We start from the raw sequence: 12488 nt of genomic DNA on the forward strand, positions 1-12488 counted from the left end.
TTCTTCATTAGAGAGAGAGAGAGAGAGAGCTCTGCCAAGATGAGCCCGCTAATAAAATGGAGTGCTAGAAAGTGTTTGCTGCTGACCTCTGTGCACGCCTGGGTAATCGCACTTTTCCATTTCAGACAATGCATTTCAATTCTAGTCGTGTGCCTTTGTCCATTTGTATAAAGAAAAGAGGGCTGAATGACAGGTCCTGTTAGCCTGCATGAACAGATACCAGTAAACCCTCCCCAAAACCTGGACCTTAAAAAGAAGAAGAAGAAAAAAAAAAAAAAAAAGCCACATGCCTGTTTGCCTGCGGCTTATTATTAAGACACCTTCGCAGCTTAAACACTTAAAAGCAAACCAAATTAAATGGCAATTAAAAGAGAGTTACACCCTCTTCTAACTTCAGTCTTGTAATTTGTGGAAACTAGCCATCAGCAGAGACACATCGACAGGAAACGCCATTTGGCCAAGAACCTTTCTCAGAACATTTGCAACTTGCCACTGTGATGTTCGATTTAGAACGTTCGTTTATATTTTGATACTCCCCGTTCTAACTAGAACGTTTCTGCTTCTTCTTCTTCTTCTTCTCCTCTGTCAAGTGTGTTTCAGACCCATCCCAGAATGAAAACTCCTACGACTGATGTCAATAAATAAGTATATACATAAATAAAACCCTCCTATGTGCAATACAGTGCTATGCAACCTCAATTAATTTTCCACGACTAAAATGTATCAGCACTTCTTTGAAAAAAGAAAAATATATTTAAATGGGAAAAGGAGGGAAAAGGTCCTTCCTCTCACACATTCCCTTCTTTTTTCCTTGTATTATATATATATATAAATTCACTGCAAGGATATTTTATGATCTCAGCCTAGTTATTTGTTTGAAAAGCTGTTTTTTAAAACACTAAGGTTGTCTGATAGGTAGCCTTTGTAAAAAGAAAAGATTGGGGTGTGGGTGTGGGGTGGACTTAAATTCGATGTAAATGTAAGGAAAAAAATCAAGTCCAACAGCATTGTTTTCATTTGGAAAATACAGCTAAAGACACACACACAAAATGTGCAATCTTTTCTTTTGGTCAATATTTAAAAGCAGGAGAACCAACAGGAAGGAACACTTACCTATGTACAATGACGATTTAATTAATATAGATTACTATATGTATTAGATCTATAGCCTCCCGATCAAATGTGTTCAAAATGCCCCCTTCGTTCAGATTAGCTCCCATATTAGCCTGTGTAAGAAAAAAGCATTCTAAAGAGTGGAGGAAAAACTGTATAAAAATGTTGAAAGAACCTACAGTTCCTTATTAGGCGAAGATACAATATTTATTCCTTGTCTCCTGGGATGAAGCTCCTCTGTCTATTGTCCTCCCCAGTTCTCAGTGCTGATGCTTAATTTTCAAAACTTCTATATTACCAAGGGACCTACGACATCAGCCAAAGAAATATCCAGCAAGTACAAAATCTGATCCAGGGAGCTGCTTTTGTGCAGAGGGGAAATTTTGTTCCTACAGGTTTTTAAGGGGGTGCATGGAAAAGGAAGCGATCTGATCTATGCAGATACATTGCAAATTCTCTCTTACATACAGATTCAAACATTGGGTGGGAATACAAGGAGTTTGGATTTTTTTTAGATCCTTTTTATTTTATTTTATTTTTGTAGAGGACATTTTATCCTGAGCCTTTTTTTCGGAGAACCAAAAATGTCAACTACCTTCCCAGGACTAGTCCACGATGCAGAGGTATTTTGTGTGTGTGTGCGCGCGTGTGTGTGTGTGTGTGCATGGGTGTGAGCGTGTGTGCCTCTATGGTTGTTTCCATTTTTTTTTTTAAATCCATATTGGACCGTTACATTTAATTATAATCTGGCTTCAGAGATAATTTAAAGAAGTATAGGGGGAAAATTCGTTATGACATCTGTCACCAGCAAGAGCGACTCATTACTGCGTTAAAACAGTTGCCATCACGAAAACAGAATAATACCCCTAATCATATAATGAAGTTGGGGGAAATAATCAAATCGCCAGAAATGGGAAGATGTGGCACCGACGGAGCATCGCCTTCCTCTAGGAACATTTGAGGGGGGAAATGCGATGGGATTCGTTAGAAATCAGGGTTCCAAACATAAGAAGGCGGCAGCTCTACAGATAGATATGTAATGCTATATAACACGATGGCGAGATTTTCCCCTTCTGGGTGTTCCCGTGGAGTTAAAGCCCTTCTGTTTGATGACTTTTTGTTTCACTCCCAGATAGCACAGCTGTGTTCAGTATTTTTTTTTCTCTCCTTTCTGTATTTCACCAAGGTGGATTCATTTTGCTCGACTGTAATCAGGCAGGTTTGGATGTTTATTTTATTTTATTTAACAGACCTGCTTGACACCAGCCCCCGGTGCTGGGGGAGCTTCCTTGGAGTCTGTAAGCTAGGCGCCTTTCAATGGGGGGAAGCTATGCAGGAGAAGGTGCTCGGAAGAGTCGCGCACAGGGTTTTAAATGACAAACCTCCAGTTTTTGGGTCTCCTTTTCCCTTCTTCCTTTCAGATACGTCATGACGGATCAAACAGCTATCGTCTGATGCAGCTTGGATGTCTGGAGTCTGTGGCCAACTCAACTGTCGCCTATTCCTCCTCTTCGCCTCTAACTTACTCCACCACTGGCACCGAGTTTGCTTCTCCGTATTTCTCCACTAATCACCAGTACACACCACTTCATCACCAGTCCTTCCACTACGAGTTCCAACACAGCCACCCGGCAGTCAACCCTGACGCTTACTCCTTGAATTCCCTCCACCACTCTCAGCAGTACTACCAGCAGATCCACCATGGGGAACCCACCGATTTTATTAACCTGCACAACGCCCGCGCGCTCAAATCCTCTTGCTTGGACGAGCAGAGGAGAGAGCTGGGGTGTTTAGATGCTTACCGGCGCCACGACCTGTCTCTTATGAGCCATGGGTCCCAATACGGGATGCATCCCGATCAAAGACTCCTGCCAGGACCAAGCCTCGGGCTTGCAACCTCGGGAGCCGACGATCTGCAGGTAAAGAGCATGCAATATACTTTCGATGATGCACCCTCACGGCCTCTTTGCTTTAGGGTCGCTCTCACACCGCTCACATACATAGGGAGGACCCGTAAGAACCAGGGCCAGGGTCCCAAAGCATGTCGCACTCTTGCCGGACCAATGACCTTACACCTGGATTAACATTTTAGGTTGTGTCTGAGTTGAAACAGGTGCAGGTTGGTCAGCTACTCGGGAGATCTCCCTCGCTCTCTCTGTGTGTGCATCCCCTCCAAACCAACGGCTCCCGAAAGGGCTACAAAATAACCCTTCTAGAACCACTTTTCTCCCTTTCCTGACTTTGTGGCAAAAGGGCACATTTAAATAACACGAGGAAACATATCAAAATCCAAGTAGACCGCGGAAAGAGGAAGGAGAAACGCTCCAGAAAAGAATCGCTCTGCTCTGAGACATTAAAAAAAAACAAAACCCAAAATCTCTCGTGTTGTCCTGTAGATATCCTGGAGTTTTGCTTGCAATAGATGAAATATTAAAGCAAAACTGAATGATAAAATAAATGGTTAACAGTAAAATAATGAAGGTCTTGAGATATATAGATATGGATGCAGATCTATCTATCTATCTCCTGACAATCTGTCTGCTCACCATATCTCTCTACCTATGCAGATAATAATCTAGTTTATAGACAATTGGGAATCCGTTAACATCAATTTAGAAATTCATCTCCAGCCGTCTCTCTGTCCCAAGTTAAAATGTATCTTCAAACTGTCAATTATATCAATACATAACGTTTTTAAAAGTCGAATAAAAATACTTTGCCTTAAAACAGACTAAGGAGCCATGTTCACTTCAGAGGTAGCCAGGGTGAGACGTTTTGGCCGTATGTACTGTACTTACTTCCCTTCAATTCTTGCTTCCGTTCCCACATAACCTGCTATGTTGTCCTTTCCCCCAGCTGCTCTAAAAACCCAGAAGTTTGGAGAACTAAGAAGAGCCCCAGTAGAAAGCTTTTCCTCTCTATTTACCTCGGAGCAAGGGATTATTTAGGGGAAAAAATATTGTACCAACAAAAGAATATTATCTGTTCGATCCGTGAGGAGGAATGACTCTATAAACCTTGACTGTCTACATTTTAATTCACTAAATAATTGTATATGCTCCGGATATATATATATTTTTTTACATTTTCCATAAGGATCCCCTTATGTCCACCTCCCTTCTGACCCCCCCCCCCCCCCCCCCCCCCCGCCATTCACTGCTTAGCCCAACTAAAACCTATTTACTTCTTTTTATAACCACGTCTGTTGCTGATTTTTTTGTATCTGTACAAATTTTTTTCTTTTGCCGGGCACAAAGCCTTGTATCTTTCAAAAGAGGGGATTAGGAACGTTTGCAAGGCGGTGGACAATGCCTAAATCCTGTGCAAAAGAGCACCATAGTTTATCCAATTGTCGACTTAGTGCCATTCAACTGGTCATTGATGCAATGTCATCCGACCAAACATGTTTCCCTGACAAATAATAATCATAGTAATAACCCAGGTTGGTGAAAGTGGCCGATCCAGATTCATTTTTATTAAAAAATATAAATAAACGGCTTTCAAAAGATAGGGCAAATATGTTCATCCTTTGATCAAAATGCATTTAAAAAAAAAACCCTCCTTACATCTTGGCAGTCTCCTTTCATTTATTTCTTACCTCCTCTCTTTCCGTAGAGAAAAGGGAAACATATTGAGGTATAGAAAAGACTTACGGGGAGAAACTGATTATATGTATTTAATTGCTTCAAAAAACGCTTTGGGGTTTGTTAATTTCACCTCGCGTTTAGGAGGTGAGGTGGGGAGGTGTTTTGCTGGTAAACTGAAATAGAGTTACCCGGAGTACTATAAACCAAAATTGTGGTCTAACCAGTCTCCCCTTCTCCTTCATCTTTCTTTTTAAAACGTTCATCAGCATATGCCTCATTTCAAATGCAACAAATGTAAATATACTTTTCCCTGCCCAGAATTTTAAGTGCAAGCCCAATAGTTTAGAGGGTGGTTGAAGTCAGCCTAACAGATGCAAACAATCTTGGGGCTGGAGTGGCATCTTTCAGTCCCCTAAAAAGATTTTCCATGGACAACAAAGGAAACTGTCACACCTTTTCCCATCACCGCTTTAATTTATGCTCAGTCGCCAAGGTTTTTTTCATATTGATTTCATAATCACGTTAAGGCAGAACACTTAAAATAAAAAAGAGTCTTGAAAAGGAGGGTCTTACAGGCCAGCGCCAATATGGTGCAAACAGGGCAGAGAGCCAGGTCTGTAAAGGTTGTTTTGTAAAGTCGGGTTTTTATTATGCACCGACTCCCTCCGCATTTACTTAACTGTTCACGGGCTGTTGAGTAGGTTAACACCCTTAAAGGACTCTTTCATGTCAAATAGCTCGTTTGTTTGTAAAGGAAAATGCGTCTTTACCACATTTCCACTGGGCAAAGATTTAGTGTGTGTTTTTTTCCCCCAGTTTAAAAGACGGTGAAACCTTTCATGATTCCTACCAAAAATATGTATAAAACAGGACTAGGATCTAAACATAAAAGAGTAAGAGTTAGAGTAAGTATAAGAAAAAAATGTGTAGAAACACAGAACTCATCGTATATGTGCCAAAACACACACACGCATTCTCTTGAACACCGTACATGTGGGGCGATGTTATGTACACACGGCGTGTGTGTGTGTACACTCACACATATGTTTGTGTATAGATACATATATCACAGAATTATTGTCAGCTGCATTGTTGCTTAGATTTTGTTTAGATAAATAGATATTTTGGGGCATTTTTTTGTGTATACACTATTCACACACACATACACTGCAGAGAGAGAATCTAGCTAGCTAGCTATCTAGCACAAATTACATCTAAACAACAATGAACCTGACAATTATTCTGTAAAAAATACCTCTCCTCGGATGGTGAAAGATTCAGGGATTATACTGAGATTTTGTATGGAGTTGTCAGGCAATTTGAATCCCATCTTAGAAACGCGTTGCTGAAATATTATTTTACTGTTGTTACTGACCGAGCTCCATATTAAAACAAACACTGCTTTATCTAAAGAGTTTTGATATCTCTTGGTGTCTGATTCTGTTTATTTTTCATTATTTAAGGGGTCGGTGGAGGCCCAGTGTGGACTGGTACTGAACAGTCAAGGTGGGGTGATAAGGAGAGGTAAGCAGGTTAAAAAAATATTTTCCTATAATGTACATCTTTAAAAAAAAATACTCTCTCTCTCTCTCTCTCTCTCTCTCTCTCTCTCTCTCTCTCTTTTATCTGTGGGTGCGTAGCATATTACAGGTATATTGAAAAACTAGTGATGACTTGTATGGAAAGAGAAGCACAATATAACTAACAGTAATGTCCTGATGTCTGTATGGTGCACCAGTAATTTACAAATATCCCATTCCATCAGACCTATCCCAAATTAAAGGGGAACCGAGGTTTCTGTTTATTTGTTCGTTTCATTATTCCCCCTCCCCTCCCCTTTCTCAGGTAGATTTCTCGTTTTGCTTTAGAAACAACTGGGCTTGCTAGCGCCTGTTTGTTACGTTTGCAGTCTGATCTCCTATGGAAAAGGGCGAGAGTTCTGGAAATGTTAGTGCAATAAATAACTCCATGTGACAAAGTGGTTGAGAAATTCATTTCTGAGGAAGTAGTTACCTGCCTGGTAAAGACGTTCTTGATTCCATCTGCTACTGGAAATATCTGGTGTCCATGTTAGCAGGAAGATTCTGTTCTCTTTACTGAGTACCTGGCTTATGCATATTTGTGAAATATATCTGTTTTGATTACGCGAAGCCAACGTAGGCTGTATTGTCTAGAGGCCCACATATACAACACCAATATAGAGACATACTGCATCCCAATGTAATGCCTGTCATAAATCCATGCATTCAGAATAGAACAAATAGAAGGGATTTGTCCAAGACCCACCCTGCGTCTTGGAAAATATTTTCCCCTTAATTATTCAGTTTCCTCTTTGATAAAGTCCGTTCTAATTCAATCTACGACTGGGTGCAGTGTTGTTGAAGTAGAATAGAAACGCTTTTGCTATTCAGATCCCGGGACAAACGATAAATTTAAATAAAAACGAATTGCTATTGAAATCGCATTAAACTAATAATCTCTAGCGTTAAACATAGATTGCGATCCTACACCGATAGTGAGCCATTCCGATTTTTTTTCGACTGGTTTTAAAATCCGAGGCACCTACTGGAATTCCCAGTTCTAAATAGTGACCCAGTGACTGTGGGAGGGGAGAATCAGCCCAAAATGAAAGGGGTGGGGGAGGATCCGTTTACCTTTTAAGCAAGTTCGATTTGGTTAAAAATCTTGTGGGGCCAGCACACAGTTCAAGCAATGAAACCCGAACACAGAAACAGGCCTGTGCCTGCTAGTTTAAATGTGGTAGCTGAAAGAACCGAGAGCCAGGTCAGAGGCTGCTATTTGAAGCAATCTGAAGGATAGCATGGAAGGTACGGCGGTGATTAACAAGGCTGGTGACACTGGTGCTGAAAGAACAGCTCCAGTAATGGCAATCTTTCTCTGCGCTGGTGCCGCTCGCCCTTCTTTCGCTAGCACCTGAGGTTGCCTTTTGAGTCTGTCCTCTCTGTATTACACATTTCCCCTCCTTTAAAATGTAGTCCCCGCCAAACGACTCCGAGGCAAAGTCAGTTTTAATTCTGATTTCACAAAGGAACGACCCAGAGCAGCAAAAGAAAACAACCCCCCCGAACGATACAGAAGTCAGACACAAAGGGGGCGGGTGGAGGGGGGGTTAAACAGAAAGGGAAGTTGAGGGTAACCCATTCCTCCTACGGTTCTAGCTGCAATAGTATTGAAGAAAGTTGAAATGAAAGGGCGTTGCAGGGAATGTTTGTATATGGCCAGAGGCGCATGGATGTGGGTTAGCAATTCCTATCTGTCCATAAAACAGGGTGTGAGTGTGTGCCTGTTTCCCCTTGGTTCTTCCTCCTTGGAATTAATTAATTCCAAACTATTTCCAAACAAATTTCAAACTATATCTTAGAAAGTGTTTTCGTTTCTGAACCAAAATATGATCTCTAGGAAGCGTGATTCCTTATCAACGAGAGGCGGGGAGGGAACGAATCCCCATAAACTGGGGTTTATGTCTCTACTACTTAACTGGACTCTAATCTCCCGTGTGAAAGAGGATTCAAATCTCAGTTCTGTTCATATCCAGTTTATTCAATTTCTCCACCTCCTGGTAAGGAGCTTCCAATTACCTATGTGTTTGATTGTAGTCAAGACTCGCTCTTTTTTTTTTTTTTTAAAGCGATCAAGTTTCTCAAGGAATTAAAGATTGATAGTAAAGGAAATCCAGCATGGAAATGTTAGGTTTTTCCTCCACTGATCTGCAGCTGCACAAGAGTTATCTATCTCTTGGTGAAGTCAGGGGTAGATCTCAAAGACGAGTCTATAAGTTTCAAATGTATATTAAAAATACATAAATATTTTGTCCGACTTCAAAAAAAGCGATAGGTGTTAGTAATAATCAAAACACCGTGCGCCTAAGCGCTATACGGTATCACATATACATAAATCAGGCTTCTTTTCTAGTAATACATCAGTAAGAATATATTAACTCTGGGCTTCCCTAATATTCTAAACGTCTCATGTCAGATTTTTTTTTCTCGTTAAGACATACATATTTAAAAAAAAAAAAAACATGGTTGACTGTGTTTTTTGACTCGAGAACAGAAAAAGAAAGAAAGAAAGAAAGAAAGAAAGAAAGAAAGAAAGAAAGAAAAAGAAAGTGTGATTTCCCCTAGAAGAAAAATGTTATTCTATTGTTCTACCGGGGGGGAAGAAAAGAGGGTGGGGAAATCTAAAAGGCAATCCGGTTTTCTGTCTCCACCTGAATAATAATGATAATAAATACAAATAAAGCAAGAACAACACCAACAAACCAACCCCTTGTCTGTACCCAGCTCCGAACATCAGGCGTCCTGGCTGGTTGCGATACAGTTTAGTGCAATGCTTTTGTGTTTTCCTTTAATGCGGTTCGGAAAGTGAAAGACTTTTGCAGGACTTAGGTGGTGGCGAGATAATGACTAGCTAGATAAAATATTTGCCGCCAGTTCTGATGCAGAGATCCCCGTGCTATCACTTCCATTTAATGGTGTGCAGGATATAGCCCGGAGCTCTTCTACTCTAACCATCAGAACCAATAATCTTTACTCTCCCTACTGCTCGTGTATCGATAGCTTCTCTCGCCTCGGGCAGCTGCTTTGATATGTTAATATTTCTGAGTACCAAATTCTGCAGAGATCATATTAATGTTGTACATACAGAGTGGAGCTTCGCCTTAAAGTTGAATATTCAGATCGCCGGTTTCAAAAGAAATCACTGGAAGAAATGAAGTTTCTAGTTGCAGGAGTCGGCTGTGGTTTTTAATCAGGACAACAAAACAACAACAAAACCCAGACCCGCACCCCTCCCCTCTTCTACTGCCCCAGTGATTGTCTCGGGCTTGTGTTATTATAGACCCATTAAGTTGCTATTTTAAAGCACAAGAATCTGCTTCCCGTTTGATTGGGGGTGTGTGTGTGTGTGGGGGGGGTAGTTTGCTCGCCACCCCACTCCCAGCCCCCTGCACATGAAGTACACACAGCTTGGGTGTCCTCCCCTCCAAATATTTGGCTTAAAAAGACAACACGGTGACATTTGGCCTCAGCCGTTTTATGAAACCGAGATGGCAAACTCCAAAAAAAAGCGCTCCTTTCGCTTTGTGATCATCCATCGTTCCTGCCCCAGGCTAATTTCAAGAATCTTAAATACTGTTATCGCCTCTGGGCCATGAAGAGAGAGGGGCCAGGCTATCGGCAAGAGCTCTTTTTCGATTGCCCTTGGCAACGTAAAATACAAACTACTTTGAATCAAAACATTTTTGGGGAATTAATATGATCTGAACTCCGCACGTTCGCAGAGATCTTGAGTTTGTCAAATCGCTTAGAGGTGACTGACACGCGGATGCGGAGGCATTAATGCCTAACTAGGAACACTGTCAGATCTTATTTGATTAAAAAACAGTCTTAAAAGCTCAAGCATCAGTCACCCAAAAGTCTGCCAATAAAATCATGGGGAAGAAGCTTCCCCTTCCCTCTCCTGCCTTTTATGTATTTACTTATGGCGCTGCCTCCGATTTGAAAGGGACTCGCTGGAGCTTGATCATGTTCTCTGATCTTCAATTTTAATTCGAGGCACTTAACGACGCAACTGCAGCCTAATGCCTCACTCATTAAGGGTGAGAGTTTAAACAGGGGCCTGGTCGGGGGAATAAGCAGGGGACTCCTCGGGGGAATGTTGACACAAAACCCTCTTTACTTGGGGACTTTATTTTGTTCCCCAATAATGTCCCCCTGTATAATAACTCGCGGAATACGTGGAAGAAGAGGTAGACTAGAAAGAGATGGGAACCATATTTTCTAGATGTAATTTTCTCTATCATGGATGTAATATACTCTCTCTCTAATCTATGCAATAGTGTTACTGAACACTGGAGAAATACAGGAATGGTAGTATATTTTATTGCTTTCATTTAATTTAAATTGTAAACATAGGTTTGGCCGGAAAGTTAAGAGGAAATTTATTGTGCTTGCTTGCTTGGTAATTATTCTCTATGTCAAGATACATACATTTCCTATCTAATCTATCTATCTATCTGTCTGTCTATCTATCTGTCTGTCTGTCTATCTGTCTGTGTATCTATCTATCTGTCTGTCTGTCTGTCTGTGTATCTATCTATCTATCTATCTATCTATCTATCTATCCTCCCAATATAGGATATACTTATTCCTAAATTTCTCCAGTACTAAAAAGTCCTATTCTCTATCCAAAATAAAATATGTGTAGGAAAGAGAAAGAGGAAAATTCAGTCTTTAATAACAATGGACATTGTATTGTCCTACGATGATGTTGTGAAATTTTACACTAAAGCTTATTTTCTTCCTCTGATTAAGGACAAAGGATAAGATATTATGGATCTCTAGGAGCACTCTATGTTGTGGGCTAATAGAGCGCATAAAGGAAGGCAATTTCATCTTTCAGTGAATCGTATTTCCCTTCTTTTGTTGTTTTCCTGCCCCACCTCTTTTCTCCCTCCAGCTCTTATCTGTTGAAGAAGAACCTTACAATAGTCTTGATAATCCTGTAATATGTATAATTGTATCCCCAGTCCTAATGCACTGTAATTAACACTGCTGTCTCTTTTCAGGGGCCCAATTTGAATTGCATTAAACCCTAATCACTTGGTTAATGAATAGGTTTCGCGGTTCCAGCAGAGATAATCTCAAATCGAGTAACGACAACAACACGAATTGGTTGAGGAGTTCAGCTGTATGAGGCTAGAAGGAAGGGCCTGGGATCCTCGTAGCGTTAGGCGTTTGTGTTTAACAGTTGTCGGATAAACCACCCTGCAGCTTGCTTTTCTTTGCCCGGGACCTGTGCACACCGCGGGTTCGGTTGGGAGGGAGTCGATTGTGTCTGCCTGCAAAATAATCTTCCCTCGTTGTGTCAAAGCAAATGCCGCCACTGGGCAGGGTTTCCAGCAGACTTCCTGCGAAACTTTGGAAAGGCACCAAAGATCCAGTTTCCCTCCGATCTGCCTGGAAATGGGGCTGCTTTTCGGCTGTGTGGAGTACGGGGCAGTGGGTGGAGTACGGGGCGGTTAGGAAGTTGCTGGTGGGCAGGGCAGCCAGTTCGGTGCTGACCTTCTGCTATTTGCTTCACCTTCTGCTCCATTTCACCTTCTGCTCCATTTCAAAGTTGGGGGCTTTTGTGCTTCATAACGCGAGACAACAGCTTCAGCCTGGCCTGTCTGTGAACGGATGAAACAGGAGGTAGTTTGACCCACACACTCCTCCCCCCCCCCCAGCAAACAACACACACCAAGGAGCACCCATCAAGCAACACAAACAGAAAGTCCATGGCATAGACTCGGAGAGGGATCCAACCACAATGCACACAGAACACCACACACCAGAACACCACCGCAAGCAGACCTGCGCACACACGGACAGAACACACACAGCGGCCAACACACAGCCGCGCACAATACAAGCAACACAACCTTAACAGAGGAGTATCTTACACCACACAAACACACAGTCAGTACAGCACACAGACATACAATATGTCAGATACAAACCCCCCCCCCCCCACACACACACACATACACCAAGAGCACACAAACTAGCACAACGCCTAGCATGCAATCCGGCAATCCGATCAGGGGTTGGATTTAATGACCTCCTTAGGTCCCTTCCCACCCTAATATTCAACGATTCTATGACAAACCAAACGAGATGCACGGAGTGCAAAGGACAAGGCAACGGAACACAAAAGTACATAGTACAACATACGGAACACAAAATACACGACACAGCGGGTCAAAGTTTCATCAGCACAACACAA

General features: G+C 41.7%; 1 protein-coding gene across 1 annotated transcript in view; it reads left to right on the plus strand.

Moving 5' to 3' along the window:
- Window positions 1-1697: 1697 nt before the first annotated feature.
- TFAP2D (transcription factor AP-2 delta) overlaps window positions 1698-12488 on the plus strand; it is a 49332-nt gene continuing 38541 nt past the window's right edge. Inside the window, exons 1-3 of the mRNA XM_067544976.1 lie at window positions 1698-1736; window positions 2535-3032; window positions 6164-6224. Coding sequence (XP_067401077.1) covers window positions 1698-1736; window positions 2535-3032; window positions 6164-6224 — 598 coding nt within the window. The remainder of the gene's footprint in view (window positions 1737-2534; window positions 3033-6163; window positions 6225-12488) is intronic.

The sequence above is a fragment of the Emydura macquarii genome, unplaced genomic scaffold, assembly GCF_026122565.2.
Source record: "Emydura macquarii macquarii isolate MOO-44397 ecotype Brisbane River unplaced genomic scaffold, CSIRO-AGI_Emac_v2 contig_1041, whole genome shotgun sequence".
In the NCBI taxonomy this organism is placed as follows: Eukaryota; Metazoa; Chordata; order Testudines; family Chelidae; genus Emydura; species Emydura macquarii.